This window comes from Petromyzon marinus, unplaced genomic scaffold, assembly GCF_048934315.1.
Source record: "Petromyzon marinus isolate PM22_M1 ecotype Great Lakes invasive population unplaced genomic scaffold, UKy_Petmar_22M1.pri1.0 PM_G_Scaffold_138, whole genome shotgun sequence".
In the NCBI taxonomy this organism is placed as follows: domain Eukaryota; kingdom Metazoa; phylum Chordata; class Hyperoartia; order Petromyzontiformes; family Petromyzontidae; genus Petromyzon; species Petromyzon marinus.
In genome coordinates this window covers 96,196-113,866 of record NW_027422693.1, presented here as the reverse complement: position 1 = coordinate 113,866, position 17,671 = coordinate 96,196, and the positions used below count along the sequence as shown (strand labels likewise).

Sequence of the window (17,671 nt, the reverse complement as noted above, 5' to 3'; positions counted from 1 at the left end):
AGGCGTTTGCACAGTCAACACATCTTAAAGTACACCAGAGAACACACACGGGAGATAAACCCTTCAAGTTGCAGTGTGTGCGTGAAGGCATTTGCACGTTCATCAAATCTGATTAATTTGGGAAATGTTTTCACTACATCATGAATATATTAATAAGTATAGACGTGTAAGTCACGTGTGCATTCCTCTGTACCTGACGTGTAGATGGTGTGGATATTCTTTTTTTCTGTCTGCAGCTGACGCTTCCTCTGCAGAATTGGTCTGATGGAGCAAAGGCAGTCAGCACAGCAGCTCGGTATGACAAGTCAACAATGCGACCAGCGTGCATACAGCACGGACCGGACTGGAAATTTGACACGGCACCAGAGAAGTCACACAGGAGAGAAACCCTTCAAATGTACTGTGTGTAACAAGGCATTTGCATGGTCATCAGTTTTTCAGAACCACCAGAGAACACACACGGGAGAGAAACCCTTCAGGTGCACTGTGTGCGGGAAGGCATTTACACAGTCATGTAATCTTGTAATACACCAGAGAACACACACGGGAGAGAAACCCTTCAAGTGCACTGTGTGTGGGAAGGCGTTTGCACAGTCATCTGCTCTTGTAACACACCAGAGAACACACACGGGAGAGAAACCCTTCAGGTGCACGATGTGCGGGATGGCGTTTACACAGTCATATAATCTCGTAATACACCAGAGAACACACACGGGAGAGAAACCCTTCAGGTGCACGATGTGCGGGATGGCGTTTGCACAGTCATGTAATCTTGTAACACACCTGAGAACACACACGGGAGAGAAACCCTTCAAGTGCAGTGTGTGTGGGAAGACATTTTCAGATTTATCTACTCTTAAAAAACACCAGAGAACACACACAGGAGAGAAACCCTTCAAGTGCAGTGTGTGCGTAAAGGCATTTGCACAGTCATGTAATCTTGTAACACACCAGAGAACACACACGGGAGATAAACCCTTCAAGTGCAGTGTGTGTGGGAAGACATTTTCAGATTTATCTACTCTTAAAAAACACCAGAGAACACACACAGGAGAGAAACCCTTCAGGTGCACTCTGTGCGGAAAGTCGTTTGCACGTTCATCAAATCTTGAAGTACACCAGAGAACACACACGAGAGAGAAACCCTTCAAGTGCAGTGTGTGTGAGAAGACATTTTCAGATTCATCTACTCTGAATACACACCAGAGAACACACACAGAAGAGAAACCCTTCAAGTGCAGTGTGTGCGGGAAGGCATTTGCAGGTTCATCAACTCTTCAAGTACACCAGAGAACACAGAAGCATCAGAAGATCCACAAGGAGTGCAGTCTGAAATCAGCTTGTGAAAGTCAAAGTGCCGCAATGAGCCCATCCCTCTGTTGTATATATAGGTGTTATGAAAATTGATGAAAATAATGAAAATTAAATGAAATTTGAGATTGGCATAATTTATCAGAAATTATGTTAATCGGTGTAATTATGCACATAAATTATGCTGATTTGAGAGATAATCGTATTAATTTATGCGAGTGGGCGTGGTTAGGATAATGCAGGTCGTTATGGATTATCAGGTCGAGCCTCGGTGACGAGGATTGTGTTATGAATTGGAATGACGCAATTAATCGTATGCAGTGACGCAGGCGTTGTGAGCGTGAATGAGAGAGAGTCGATTCGACTCTGCTCTTTAATTCCGTATTATCGATAAGGATATGATTACTCTCGATTGAACATTATGGATTATGTGTGTTATGGATTATGTGGTGATAGTGTGCTTATGATAGGTCCCCAGGATTCAGATCTCATACGCAGAACAATATTATGCAGAATTTCAGGAAGAATCACACACAAACCTTCTGCTTTAATCAATTTTATTTCTAGCTAACTTTAATTTTTGGATAATATGAAAACTCAATCTCGGGATTTTGGAATTTCAACACAGCGTTAACATGACACCATCACGATTACGTTGTTTCACCTCGATAGCGGCACCTGTGGTTAATTCCCGACGCGTAACGCAATCGATCGGTTGTTGAGAGAGAGATTAAAAACATGCGAACTATTCTATCAAAACCTTAACCTTATAATATGCAAACTCGTATTCTTGAATGATTACACAACACGGCACTCGGTCTTTGATTCGTATCCAATCCTTAACACATTCTGATATGCGAAATTATTATGCTTGAAATCGTCAGCACAGTACCACGGCGATGTTTGTTCATTGATTCATCAACGATTATGCAATTAAAGCGTTCGACTGAAATAATTCTGATTGCCTCATCAACGTAACTCAATGGGTGGCGATGTTTTTCGTTATCAGCTAATAGTTGACGCAGTTATCATGAGTCTTGTATGTTTAATGGGAGGGTTGTTGATTTCTTGCGTTGAGCAAACGCCTAGGTTGATTTCCTTGTCAAAAAAAAATTGTTTGTTCGTTGTGTAGCGGTGGGGGAGTGAGGAGGGGGGAGAGTGTGGGGGGGCATACGAACGACTGCCAGTTTCTGTCCACCGCTGGCTGGATGAGTCAGCACGACGCTCGCCGTCGTCGCGCCGATGGGTGTTGAGTGCAGGACCGCTGCCCTCTCAGCCCTGGTGACGCGAAGTTGCGCACTGTAGCACGCTGGTGGCACGCTGCTGGCACGCGCTGGTGCTGATGCTGGTGGCACGCTGGTGGCGCGCTGTTGGCACGCGCTGGTGCTGGTGCTGATGGCACGCTGGTGGCGCGCTCCCTCTCCTTGAAGATGCGCGAACGCGCCCGTGCTGATTCGCTGATAGCAGTTTCTCTCCACTGCTGGCTGAGCTGCTGCACGCTCTTGCTTGGCGTTGCTGGCCGCGCTCTTTCTCCTTGAAGATGCGCGAACGCGCCCGTGCTGATTCGCTGACAGCAGTTTCCTCCACTGCTGGATGAGCTACGCCGGCGCGCGCTCTTTCCGCTGCTGTAGTATCTGCCGCTGCGCTCGCCGGCGACAGGTCAAGTTTTTCTTCTGCTGAGTGAGCCGAGTCGCACGCGCTCTCTTTGTTGAGGTTGTTGGCGGCTCTCTGACAGCAGGTTTCCTCCACTGCTGTATGACTCAATTCGCACGCGCTTGGTCACTGGTTTGCTGAAGTTGTTGGCGGCTGCCCAAGCTTTTCCTTCAGTTGAGTGAGTTGAGTCGCACGTGCTCTCTCTGTTGAAGTGCGCGAACGCGCCCGTGCTGGTTCGCTGACAGCAGGTTTCCTCCACTGCTGTATGACTCACTTTTGTTGATACATCGCGACTCAGCGATCCTCGCTACTCAGCGAGGCTCGGAGCCAGCCGCTCCATGCGACTGCTCGTCCTGTGGACGTCTTGACTCGCTGATCTGTCTTGACTCTTGACTTAACTTCACTGACTTTGAAAATTCTCTCTGCGCAGTGGAAAAGGGGGGGGCGGGGTCTGTGTGTGTGAGTTCGTGTGTGTGTGTACAGATGGCTCCTGCGATAACGATCTGATTGCCCTGGTGTGAAATTCCTCTATCGCGCTCTTCGGGAGAGACAAAGGTGGTCGGGAGCACCTATCTCTTTATACTTTCGACTTATATTTCTCAAATACCATTTGGTCCCATGTTCGCCACGACTCGTGTTTGTAACTACGTCCTCCCGACACCTCTCGGTTTACCGAGGTTCGAATTGTTATGATGGAATTATTAAAAAGAAAAATAATTTTCATCCTGAGTTTAAGAGGTCCGTTTCCAGATTGTTGGAATCCATATCCCTTGGTTCTGTAAGGTTCTATAATGGAATATCGTTTAAGGTTAACACATTATTATTAATGTTATTTTGCAATTTCTTTAAAACTTGTTTGTCTGGTTGCCGTGTGTGGGGTGGGGTGTGTCTCCTCATCAAACCCGGCTGGCTTTTCCAGATGGCCCCTTGTGATAAGGTGTAATTCCTGCTTCTCCGCGCTGTGAGAGAGACAAAGGTGGTCGGGGTTGCTTGGGATATTGTTTAAACTCTTTCGTAAGTTTGCCGTTCGCCTCATTCCTTCTCGATAACCTTTGATGTGACTCGGTATTTTGTCTCCAAGCTTTGTTTTAACAGTAAAAGTATTAAAGGTGAAAATCATTTGATAGCGAATTAATTATTGGATAATAATTCACTGATGTATCTGGTGGCCTGGTCTTGATTGGAGTGAGCGCGAGGACCTCTAATTTTATCTTATTCTTGTTGCCTTTTAATTTTGTTGTTGTTTTACTGGAAAATAAGGAAAAGAATATGTATACGATTTACCCTGTTGGCGTCTGGTGTCTGCTCTCTTGGTGTTCTGACCTCGGAGGGACCTTTCCTAAGGGGCCCATCAAACTCTTGTTCATCTGGAGATTTTCGCCGATAGCTGTTACATCCTCGCCTTGAGAGTTTTATTATTTCTTTATATCTCTATATGGCCTGTTTATGACCGACACCTGGTTTTTCGTGTTTCTGGCTTACGGGTTTGATTCATTATATAAAAAAAATATATATTGTTTGTCACGAAAGAAAGGAAAAATAAATCTATGTGTATGCATCCGTAAATATTCTTATGGATATTAATTGGAAAAAGGGCCGTATACAACATTCCGCCCTTTTAAAAATGATCGGTGGTCTGCCACCGGTTATTTTTAATATTAAAGAAAAATGCCTTTTTCCACCATGAACTATCAATTGTCTTCAAGTTTGTGATTTTTCTTTACAACGCGCGCGTACGTGTCACAACTTAGCATGATTACATTTGAAATAAGAAAATAAAAGAACAGGAAAAAGAGAGAAATTAAGGCAACATGTTACATCGGGTCTTATCAATTATTGCTTTGATTTTTGTTTCAGTTTCTGGGAAACACTGGATAGCGGTTTCGAGCCCGGTGGTACACCGTTTCCCTCCTGGCATCTCTTTGTTTAATGTTTACCAAGTTATTGGCAACCTTACTGCCACGTTTGGTCAAAAGTACAGAATAATTTTTCTCATGACCAGGTATTTTCGAGTAACCTGTGACCTTTCCATGCAACATCATCACATCGTCGTTTTGGTTCATCGTCGGTATGGCTTTAGCCAAATGAGCATGGTTCCTTGGTTCGTATCGGTAATTTTTTTTATCCCTCGCCTTCCCTGTGGGTTTATGTGGCGTGAAGCCATGTCGTGCGCCACCAGGATTAGTACACAACACGAGTTTCCGTGCTCGACTGTTGGGGTCATTTGCCTTCTCCGCAGCCCTGTGCAGATTTGCTGACTCCGTACCACGATTCGATTCCGTGCCTCGATTCGATTCCATGTTTTTGTGTGTGCTGGATTTCCACACATTCCCCGATCCATCATGGATTTTTGTCTCCGTAACGCGTTTCCCTGGCGCTTTTACAGTACTCTCACGCAATTTTGCGACACAATTGATCGCGTTTCCACTTACCAAACAAGCATGTTTCTCCCCCCGATCCTGTTGGTTATCATTTCCTGTTAGATCACGCTTCATGGTTAATTTTCCTTGTTCAATAGGTGGGTTCACCACGGGAGCGACTCTCGCGTTCCCCACCACATCAAAGCGGGTGCATGACGCATTTAGTTTTCCACAATCATGGTTCCCTTCCTGGTTCTGTTTGTAACCTCCAACCTGCTTGATTTTTTCAAAGGGCTGTGATTTTTTTTTCAGATCAGCGGATACCTCTTTCCCTGTCATTTTCCTCTCAACCAGTGTGAGCGATTTATCACGTGCCCATGTCACCCTCTTTGTTACAGCCAAGCCATGTGTGCCCCTTGTGTATCGTGGAATGGGGAATCGGCATGATTCTGCTCTTGGCCTATACACGCCGTGATTCTCGCGATTATGTGTATTTGTGTGTCGTGGCCGCCCATTCTCTATGTGCCACTGTCGACCGTAATTGTTATCTCGCCATCTGTGTGGGTAATTTTGGCCGGCTGTGTGCCGCTGCATTGGGTGAAGATATGGTCCTGCTCTTTGCTTCCACCCGTGGCGATTGTCGCAAATACGCGTCTCTGCACGCTGCGAGCGCTCCTGGCCTGTGTGCCGTGGAATTGGGAACTGGTCTGACTTTGCTCGTGGTCTCCACGCGTTGCGATTGTCGCAAATACGCGTCCCTGCACGCTGCGATCGCTCCCGGTCTGCGTGCCATTGTCTCGTGTAATTGTTATCTGACCACCCGTGTATGTAATTATGTTGGTAATCCGTGGGTGCTTTTTGTTTTCTGCACTGTGGGCCTGCGTGCATCAAATGCCTCACATGTTTTTTATTTTCCTCTGATAGGCTGGTTGCCTTGTCCCGTTCACTGTGTGCTGTGAAATCATTGTTTTTAGCCCGGTACAGCCAAGCCAGGTGTGCCCGATCCACTATGTGGTCTAAGGAGGCTGTCTCTGGATTCAAGACCATTCCCACAATTTCTGTAATCTCTGGACTCAAAGATCCAAAAAACATAATTTTGAACCTTTTGTCACCTTCGTGATACTGATCCACATCGCCCGCATAGTACGCTCTTTTAAATCGCATGAGGTAATCCCGAGGATCCTCGTCTGCACACTGGGTCATAGATTTTGCAGCGTTAAATCCCTCAGACAGTGTTAGATATTCTCCAAACTTCCGAATCACTGCCAGGCTCAGCTTTTTAAAATCGTTCCGAACCTCGTATGGTAGCGACTTTACCCATGATATGGACTGTCCATGCAAGCTGCGTTTCAGCAAACTCGCTTTTTCATCCGTTTTCCTCAGACCCCTGATCATTGCTTCTGCTTCTACCGTTGCGATGTGAGTGTGAATGTCCCTGTTCTTATTGTGTGGATCAAAATAGGGAATTCTGACGAGAGCTTTGTCCATCAATTTCAGAGTGTTACTACTGAACGAGTATTCGGAAAGTTGATCATCGTCATCCGAGTCAGATTCGGATGAGTCATTAACATCACGGTGGCGTTGCTTAACATGATTTTTGTAGTGTATTTTGCGCCTGTAACGTGGGTCAACTTTGCTCGGTGACTCATGTTTGTCCCATGGCTCATACTTATGTGGTTTTTGTGGGGTGTTTGATTTATATTTGTCTGGTGCGTCGTGCCTGTCGCGATATTTGTGTCGGCCGTCTGTGCGTGGTGTGCGTTTTCCTGGGGAGTTGCCTCTGTTGTGTTCGCCTCGGAGATTCGGCTCCGTCCTTTCTCGCGTTATCAGTACAGAATCTCCTGGTGATTTAGTTTTAATATTCTGTCTCACTCTGACTTCGGGGTAATCAGCCCCACCCGTTTCTTTTCCGAATTTTTCCTCATTCCATAATCTCTGTTTGTCTGTCTGTGCGAGAGGGTCTGAGTTCAGCGTAGCTATTTCTGAAGTTTTTACATCGTGTTCGCTTTTGTCCCATTTTATCCAGTTCTTAAGCAGTGTCCCAATGTCATCAATACAGCTCCCTTTCCATGTGTCTCCCTGATTTGTTTGCTCTGTAGCAGATCGGCCTGACCTTTTTGGTACAAGTTCCCAATATCCCGCAATCCACTCAAAAAATACTCTTAATACGAGCATCTCTGGAATTTCACTTCAGAGTGCATATCAAAACAGTTGTATCCAGAATGCATCAGTTCGACTCGTGTGACTCTGGTATTCCCTTCAGAGTACGTATAAAAACACTTGTATCACAGGATGTGGTCAGTTTGACTCGAGCAAAAAATCTTACTTCAATTGTCTTTGTTATACCCTGCTACTCTGGAATTTCCCTTCAGAGTGCGTTTTTTGTTTGCTTTACACCCGTTACAGTCACAGGGCAACGTTAGATCATAAAACCTTCGTTAATACAACAGTGATTTGTTCCTTAATTCAAGCATAAACTGTCTGCGAGAGATCCCGGACGACGCGCCCAATATGTTGTATATATAGGTGTTATGAAAATTGATGAAAATAATGAAAATTAAATGAAATTTGAGATTGGCATAATTTACCCGAAATTATGTTAATCAGTGTAATTATGCGCATAAATTATGCTGATTCGAGAGATAATCGTATTAATTTATGCGAGTGGGCGTGGTTAGGATAATGCAGGTCGTTATGGATTATCAGGTCGAGCCTCGGTGACGAGGATTGTGTTATGAATTGGAATGACGCAATTAATCGTATGCAGTGACGCAGGCGTTGTGAGCGTGAATGAGAGAGAGTCGATTCGACTCTGCTCTTTAATTCCGTATTATCGATAAGGATACGATTACTCTCGATTGAACATTATGGATTATGTGTGTTATGGATTATGTGGTGATAGTGTGCTTATGATAGGTCCCCAGGATTCAGATCTCATACGCAGAACAATATTATGCAGAATTTCAGGAAGAATCACACACAAACCTTCTGCTTTAATCAATTTTATTTCTAGCTAACTTTAATTTTTGGATAATATGAAAACTCAATCTCGGGATTTTGGAATTTCAACACAGCGTTAACATGACACCATCACGATTACGTTGTTTCACCTCGATAGCGGCACCTGTGGTTAATTCCCGACGCGTAACGCAATCGATCGGTTGTTGAGAGAGAGATTAAAAACATGCGAACTATTCTATCAAAACCTTAACCTTATAATATGCAAACTCGTATTCTTGAATGATTACACAACACGGCACTCGGTCTTTGATTCGTATCCAATCCTTAACACATTCTGATATGCGAAATTATTATGCTTGAAATCGTCAGCACAGTACCACGGCGATGTTCGTTCATTGATTCATCAACGATTATGCAATTAAAGCGTTCGACTGAAATAATTCTGATTGCCTCATCAACGTAACTCAATGGGTGGCGATGTTTTTCGTTATCAGCTAATAGTTGACGCAGTTATCATGAGTCTTGTATGTTTAATGGGAGGGTTGTTGATTTCTTGCGTTGAGCAAACGCCTAGGTTGATTTCCTTGTCAAAAAAAAATTGTTTGTTCGTTGTGTAGCGGTGGGGGAGTGAGGAGGGGGGAGAGTGTGGGGGGGCATACGAACGACTGCCAGTTTCTGTCCACCGCTGGCTGGATGAGTCAGCACGACGCTCGCCGTCGTCGCGCCGATGGGTGTTGAGTGCAGGACCGCTGCCCTCTCAGCCCTGGTGACGCGAAGTTGCGCACTGTAGCACGCTGGTGGCACGCTGCTGGCACGCGCTGGTGCTGATGCTGGTGGCACGCTGGTGGCGCGCTGTTGGCACGCGCTGGTGCTGGTGCTGATGGCACGCTGGTGGCGCGCTCCCTCTCCTTGAAGATGCGCGAACGCGCCCGTGCTGATTCGCTGATAGCAGTTTCTCTCCACTGCTGGCTGAGCTGCTGCACGCTCTTGCTTGGCGTTGCTGGCCGCGCTCTTTCTCCTTGAAGATGCGCGAACGCGCCCGTGCTGATTCGCTGACAGCAGTTCCTCCACTGCTGGATGAGCTACGCCGGCGCGCGCTCTTTCCGCTGCTGTAGTATCTGCCGCTGCGCTCGCCGGCGACAGGTCAAGTTTTTCTTCTGCTGAGTGAGCCGAGTCGCACGCGCTCTCTTTGTTGAGGTTGTTGGCGGCTCTCTGACAGCAGGTTTCCTCCACTGCTGTATGACTCAAGTCGCACGCGCTTGGTCACTGGTTTGCTGAAGTTGTTGGCGGCTGCCCAAGCTTTTCCTTCAGTTGAGTGAGTTGAGTCGCACGTGCTCTCTCTGTTGAAGTGCGCGAACGCGCCCGTGCTGGTTCGCTGACAGCAGGTTTCCTCCACTGCTGTATGACTCACTTTTGTTGATACATCGCGACTCAGCGATCCTCGCTACTCAGCGAGGCTCGGAGCCAGCCGCTCCATGCGACTGCTCGTCCTGTGGACGTCTTGACTCGCTGATCTGTCTTGACTCTTGACTTAACTTCACTGACTTTGAAAATTCTCTCTGCGCAGTGGAAAAGGGGGGGGCGGGGTCTGTGTGTGTGAGTTCGTGTGTGTGTGTGTACAGATGGCTCCTGCGATAACGATCTGTTTGCCCTGGTGTGAAATTCCTCTCTCGTGCTCTTCGGGAGAGACGAAGGTGGTCGGGAGCACCTATCTCTTTATACTTTCGACTTATATTTCTCAAATACCATTTGGTCCCATGTTCGCCACGACTCGTGTTTGTAACTACGTCCTCCCGACACCTCTCGGTTTACCGAGGTTCGAATTGTTATGATGGAATTATTAAAAAGAAAAATAATTTTCATCCTGAGTTTAAGAGGTCCGTTTCCAGATTGTTGGAATCCATATCCCTTGGTTCTGTAAGGTTCTATAATGGAATATCGTTTAAGGTTAACACATTATTATTAATGTTATTTTGCAATTTCTTTAAAACTTGTTTGTCTGGTTGCCGTGTGGGGTGGGGTGTGTCTCCTCATCAAACCCGGCTGGCTTTTCCAGATGGCCCCTTGTGATAAGGTGTAATTCCTGCTTCTCCGCGCTGTGAGAGAGACAAAGGTGGTCGGGGTTGCTTGGGATATTGTTTAAACTCTTTCGTAAGTTTGCCGTTCGCCTCATTCCTTCTCGATAACCTTTGATGTGACTCGGTATTTTGTCTCCAAGCTTTGTTTTAACAGTAAAAGTATTAAAGGTGAAAATCATTTGATAGCGAATTAATTATTGGATAATAATTCACTGATGTATCTGGTGGCCTGGTCTTGATTGGAGTGAGCGCGAGGACCTCTAATTTTATCTTATTCTTGTTGTTGCCTTTTAATTTTTTTGTTGTTTTACTGGAAAATAAGGAAAAGAATATGTATACGATTTACCCTGTTGGCGTCTGGTGTCTGCTCTCTTGGTGTTCTGACCTCGGAGGGACCTTTCCTAAGGGGCCCATCAAACTCTTGTTCATCTGGAGATTTTCGCCGATAGCTGTTACATCCTCGCCTTGAGAGTTTTATTATTTCTTTATATCTCTATATGGCCTGTTTATGACCGACACCTGGTTTTTCGTGTTTCTGGCTTACGGGTTTGATTCATTATATAAAAAAAATATATATTGTTTGTCACGAAAGAAAGGAAAAATAAATCTATGTGTATGCATCCGTAAATATTCTTATGGATATTAATTGGAAAAAGGGCCGTATACAACACCTCATGAAACACGAACCGGACGAAAATCCCAGCTTGGACACTTTTAAAGTTATCGAGGTGAAATATGAAGAGGTGATGGTGAAGAGGGAAGAAGTGATGGTGAAGAGGGAAGAGGTGATGGTGAAGAGGGAAGAAGTGAAGGTGAAATGTGAAGATGAAGATTCAACTCCAAAATCGGACCTTCACATCGACGGAGGCAACGTGAAGCAGGAGGAGAATTCTGACTGTGAGGCAGAGCGAGGCAACTCCCAGCAGTTTGTGGAAGTGGAGGTGTGGGTGGACTTCCTCCGAGACAATCCAAAGTCAAGTGTAGACACGGTAGGTGTGTAAGCCAGAGACAATGTCGCTACAATAGATGCACCTTTGTCACAGGCCTTTAATGAAAAGAATGCGAAGTTGAACACTCAATTCCTAGGTTCAACCTGCAGAGTAAGAGCGAGCGGCCAGTCTTTGTGGACCTGTGGGTTGGGGAGATCTCTGACCAGGAGCGAGAGCCAATAAGCTCCCAAGCATTCACTATGTTATAGTAATTGCTTTTACACGGTGTGCTTAATCGCCTCGGCATCTCCGAGTTTTGTGTCGTACCTCGTCTGAAACACTCGAAGAGCATCCCCAAGTAGCAGCTGCCCCTGTGTGGCACAGGGTGGTGGCCCTGCACCGGCCTGCATTTATTATTTTTTCGGCCTGAGGACGACCGCTTGTGTTACAATCGAAACGTCGTGATCTATTATTATTTTGTCTACCTACGTGACTTTACTCAAAGAACCAAAGAGTATGTGAACAAGAGGCTGTCAGTAGGGGGCGATGATTGATGTTTCATCTCAGTTATGTAATTTGTCGCTAATGTTTAGAATTCGCCAGCATGCATTGGCCTACTCGTTTTGAATGACACTACAATAGTATGTTTTACATCCACTGTTAAGCAGACGCTGCATATTTTTTTCAAATAGCTTCTTAATCAGATGTTATCTGATGCAGTATATTTCACTGCAGTAATTAAATTTTGTTAAAATTCCTGTCAATTATTTCGATTGAACGCTTGTCTGATTTTGTGTGTACATGCAACATTTTAATTATAAGGGTCAAACATTGAATAAGTGATGTTAGGACAAAGTGCGTGTGTGTGTTTTGGAAGCAACCTGTACAGATAACTCAGGTGAGACCCGTTGTTCTTGTGATACAGGTCAAAGGGTACTTTTGTGTTTCACGAAGCGTCTGCCTCTGGAGCAACTCATTGTCTTTGAAATAGGAAGCACACTCGGATCATTAATCAGTTACAAGACACACCACCTTAAAGTTACACGCAGAGGAGATACATTCTCTACAACACGAATTATAATTTTGTCTTACATGTTGACGTAGATTTTGTCGAACTTGGACTATAAATGCTCCTTGCTGATTAACTTCTGGATGTTCACAACCATGGCTTGAAGCGAGCCCCACTGCTGTTGAGACATTGTCCACCAAAACCGGTCCACAGTTGGCTTGCACACACAGTGTACACACACACAGTGTATACACACAGTGTACACACAGTGTACACACACATAGTGTACACACACAGTGTACACACAGTGTACACACACACACAGTGTACACACACAGTACACAGTGTACACACACAGTACACACACAGTGTACACACACACAGTGTACACACAGTGTACACACACACAGTGTACACACACAGTACACACAGTGTACACACACAGTACACACACACAGTGTATACACACACTGTACACACACACATAGTGTACACACACAGTGTACACACAGTGTATACCCTGTGTATGTACATACAGTGTATATATACGTACACACAGTGTACACACACACAGTGTACACACAATAATGTCCACGTTGTTGTAGCTGAGCCCACGCACCCAAGGGAGGGAGGAATGAAAATGAATCTAAATCAACTTAAACTCCAACCCCACTCTGTGACGGCACCACTCTGCATTACTTCATGGGCGTGAAACGCCAGGGGGAGGTGTACCTCGCTAGTGACGTCATGTCACCAAGGTATTCCACCGTGCTCTTGAGCGTGACGTCACCTCCGCCTGGGTCACTGCCGTTATCGTTCCAGTGCCAATCCTTATTTGGGCAAAGCTACGCCCAGTGACCGGCGGCTCATTAACATAATGTGTCCGGTAAAGCCGTCGCGAGTTTATTGCGACGGGTTCAGCACCTATATATCGAATGGTACATTAAAATAATTTATTTACACTCTAATTTATTTATGGTGAAGCTCATTGTGGGAGGAGCGTGTCTCGTTCCCCGGAAGTGATGTCATGTCACCTGCTACCGTGTGACGTCACGAGGTAACAGGAAGCTATCGCTTCCTGCACTGAAATCCGAGGTGAGAAATTCTCATTTCGATTGTGGTTGTTGTGGTGGTGGTGGTTGTGGATGTTGTTTACCAAGGTAGAGCCTCGCTCTCTCTCGTAGGGATGTCAATTGAGTAGCAGCGAGCATGGGAATCGATGTCCAGGTTGGAACTTTACAACGCGGGGCCTAGCCACGCGGGGCCTTGCCTCCTGCCTTCGCCTGATTGCATTCACTTTAATTATCTCGCTTAAGTTGAATTTGTCTTCACCCGGCTCGCCACTTTGTAACTTTGTTTTATTGTCAATATTCACACAGTTTTTATTTTCTTTTGTTACCAGGCCAAGCCCGCTTGAGCTGCTATACCGCTCTTGTTATCAGAAGCGACCTGCCCACAACAACACAAGGTGAGGCTTTGTCAACGTGTGTGAATGTTTTGACTTAAAACTTTGGTAACTGCAGGAATTAATATTCTTGGTTCTTTCGGTAAAGTCACGTAGATAGAAAATCAAATAAAAATAACATAATAAAAAATAGTAAATAAAGCAAAAATACTCCACGTTTTGATTGCAACACAAGTGGTCTTTATTTAATGTAATTGTATTATCTGTTATTGTTATTTTCTATCTACGTAACTTTACCGAAAGAAACAAGAATACGTGTGTCAATGTCTATCGGTCAAAGACGCTAAACGGAGTGACGCGCAAACTCCAACTATACAGCAGGCGTCAGGGTCGGGATCGAACCCACGACTTCCTGTACACCAGGTGAGGTAGTTAACATCTCACCACGGAGAGAGACACGCAAACTCCAGTTAGCCTCGGATATGTTCATTGATCCTCGATTAATTACTTGGTGGAGTGAGAAAGCATTGATGCCGAGCAGATGAAGGTGGCCATGCATGATTCTAGACACGCCACCGCCTGTTTACCCAGTGACTGTACAGTTTGTGTTTGCAGTAACGTCTATTAACTCTGTTGAACACGGAGGTTATTGCGTAACAATAGTTTACTTTTGTTTTCCTCTGGAACTCTTTATAATAATGGAAACAGGAAGTTTACACAGCACACACATTCAGCTGAAGTCGGAACTGTTCATCCCAGCATTCAAGGACATCTGAGCCTGGATTCACACCTCTAAGTTGTGATTGAACATTAATTTATGAATTTCTGCCTAACACAAATAGTATTGTTTTCAACACCCTTTGCTATGTCAGCTGAATTTAGCTCTCATAAATATTCCTTTTGTAGCCAGACCGCCGAAATTGTGTGCTTGGAGTTTTGGGTTAACATTCATTTTGAAGATACGAGGGCTTCCAGGCATATTTATAACCATTTGCCCTCTCATTGTGTGCCATAACAGCCCTGTGATGAATTTCGGAAACGTTTTTACTACATCATGAATATATGAATATAGACATGTAAGTCACACGTGACTATATATGCATTCCGCTGTGCCTCGATACTGACGTGTAGATGGTGTGGATATTATTTTTTTCTGTCTGCAGCTGAAGCTTCCTCTGACGCTTCCTCCGCAGAATTGGTCTGATGGAGCAAATGCGCTCAGCGCAGCTCGGTAGGACAAGGCTCCAATGCGACCGGTGTGCATACAGCACGGATCGTACTGGAGATTTCACACAGCACGAGAGAACTCACACAGGAGAGAAACCCTTCAAGTGCAGTGTGTGTGGGAAGGCATTTGCACGTTCATCTGCTCTTGTAGAACACCAGAGAACTCACACGGGAGAGAAACCCTTCAAGTGCAGTGTGTGCGTGAAGGCGTTTGCACGTTCATCTCTTCTTGTAGAACACCAGAGAACACACACGGGAGAGAAACCCTTCAAGTGCAGTGTGTGTGGGAAGGCGTTTGCACATTCATCTACTCTTGTAATACACCAGAGAACACACACGGGAGAGAAACCCTTCAAGTGCACTGTGTGCGTGAAGGCGTTTGCACGTTCATGTCTTCTTGTAGAACACCAGAGAACTCACACAGGAGAGAAACCCTTCAAGTGCAGTGTGTGTGGGAAGGGGTTTGCACAGTCATCTACTCTTGTAGCACACCAGAGAACACACACGGGAGAGAAACCCTTCAAGTGCAGTGTGTGTGGAAAGGTGTTTGCATATTCATCTGCTCTTGTAATACACCAGAGAACACACACGGGAGAGAAACCCTTCAAGTGCAGTGTGTGTGGGAAGGCGTTTGCACATTCATCTACTCTTGTAATACACCAGAGAACACACACGGGAGAGAAACCCTTCAAGTGCAGTGTGTGCGTGAAGGCGTTTGCACGTTCATCTCTTCTTGTAGAACACCAGAGAACTCACACAGGAGAGAAATCCTTCAAGTGCAGTGTGTGTGGGAAGGCGTTTGCAGATTCATCATATCTTCAAGTACACCAGAGAACACACACAGGAGAGAAACCCTTCAGGTGCACTCCGTGCGGGATAGCGTTTGCACAGCAACAACATCTTCAAGTACACCAGAAAACACAAAAGCATCAGAAGATCCACAAGGAGTGGAGTCTGAAATCAGCTTGTGAAAGTCAAAGTGCCGCAATAAGCCCATCCCTCATGAAACACGAACCGGAAGAAAATAACAGCTTGGACACTTTTAAAGGTATCGAGGTGAAATATGAAGAGGTGATGGTGAAGAGGGAAGAAGTGATGGTGAAGAGCGAAGAAGTGAAGGTGAAATGTGAAGAAGTGATGGTGAAGAGCGAAGAAGTGAAGGTGAAATATGAAGAAGTGATGGTGAAGAGGGAAGAAGTGAAGGTGAAATGTGAAGATGAAGATTCAACTCCAAAATGGGACCTTCACATTGATGGAGGCAACGTGAAGCAGGAGGAGAATTCTGACTGTGAGGCAGAGCGAGGCAACTCCCAGCAGTTTGTGGAAGTGGAGGTGTGGGTGGACTTCCTCCAAGACAATCCAAAGTCAAGTGGAGACTCGGTAGATGTGTAAGCCAGAGACGATGTCGCTCCAATAGATGCACCTTTGTCACAGGCCTTTAATGACAAGAATATGAAGTTGAACACTGATTTCCTAGGTTCAACCTGCAGAGTAAGAGTGGCCAGTTTTTGTGGACCTGTGGGTTGGGTCAATCTCTCACCAGGAGCAAGAGCCAATAAGCTCCCAAGCATTCACGATGTTCTCATGATATTTGCTTTTACGCTTTGCTCGCTTAATCGCCTCGGCAACTCGGAGTTAATGTATCTTGTCTGAAACACTCGAAGAGCATCCCCAAGTAGCAGCTGCCCCTGTGTGGCACAAGGTGGTGGCCCTGCACCGGCCTGCATGTGGACAAGAGCCTGTCAGTAGGGGGCGATGATTGATGTGTCATCTCAGTTGTGTAGTTTGTAGGCAATCTTGATTCGAAGCTTTTGTGACTGCAGGAATCCACACTCTCTCGTTATTTCGGTAAAGTCATCATGTGGGTAGAAACATCAGATCACGGCGTTTAGATCACAACACAAGCAATCATCATCAGGTGGGACAACCACAACAAGAAGAAGATGCTGAAGTAGGCGCCTACTTCAGCAGTTTTGTCTTCTTGCTGCTGTGGTTGTCCCACCTGATGACGATTGCTTGTGTTGCGATCTAAACTCTGTGATCTATTATTTGTAGGTAATGTTTATAATTTGCTACATTTTGACCCAGACGCCAGCATGCAACGGCCTACTCGTTTTGAACGACACTACAATAGTACGTTGTACATACACTGTTAAGCAGGCAGTGCGTATTTTTAAAATAGCTTGTTAATACGATGTAACCTGATGCAGTATATTTCACTGCAGTAATTCAATTTTGTTCATATGCCTGTCAATAATTACGAATGAATACTTGTCTGTGCGTATTTTAAATGTTATTCTTTTATAAGGTGATGTTGACACATAACCGGCATGCCATAAATAGGAAATTAACTCTGCTTATTCGAATCAATGTATTCATATATGTTGATGAACCGTTTCAAGCAGATTTTGTCTCTAACGGCGACTACAGGGACCACGTGATTGTTTAAAAATGTCTTTGATTATGACTATAATTGCCTACAATTCGTCATGTGTAGCTTATTAGGTCTATAATTTATTCACTACCCAAAATGTATTTACTTGAAAACATAGAGCTGATATTTGTAAGCAATGTCTTTTTTATTTATACGTTTGAAAAAAAATATTTGCACAAATTGAACTTGTTCAGATACAAGGTGAATTCACAAGGCTTTGTAAAAAATCCAATATTTCAGAATTTTGCCTTATGGGAGAATATTTTTTTAAATGTTGGTAAAAATAAAGATTCAGAAATATATA

At 44.9% G+C, this 17,671-nt stretch overlaps 1 protein-coding gene across 1 annotated transcript; it reads left to right on the top strand.

Moving 5' to 3' along the window:
• Nucleotides 1-249: 249 nt before the first annotated feature.
• On the top strand, nucleotides 250-17,667 carry LOC142910080 (uncharacterized). The gene is made up of 2 exons (XM_076059841.1): nucleotides 250-1,085; nucleotides 15,044-17,667. The coding sequence occupies exons 1-2, from the start codon at nucleotides 265-267 to the stop codon at nucleotides 16,323-16,325; spliced, it is 2,103 nt and encodes a 700-aa protein (XP_075915956.1). The 5' UTR covers nucleotides 250-264; the 3' UTR covers nucleotides 16,326-17,667.
• The last annotated feature ends 4 nt before the right edge of the window (nucleotides 17,668-17,671 follow it).

Coding starts and splice junctions, on each gene's coding strand:
- LOC142910080 (XM_076059841.1), top strand. CDS start 265: ATGGAGCAAAGGCAGTCAGCACAGCAGCTCGGTATGACAAGTCAACAA. Junction 1,086..15,043: donor AGGTGCACTCTGTGCGGAAA/GTCGTTTGCACG, acceptor CTTCAAGTGCAG/TGTGTGTGGGAAGGCATTTG.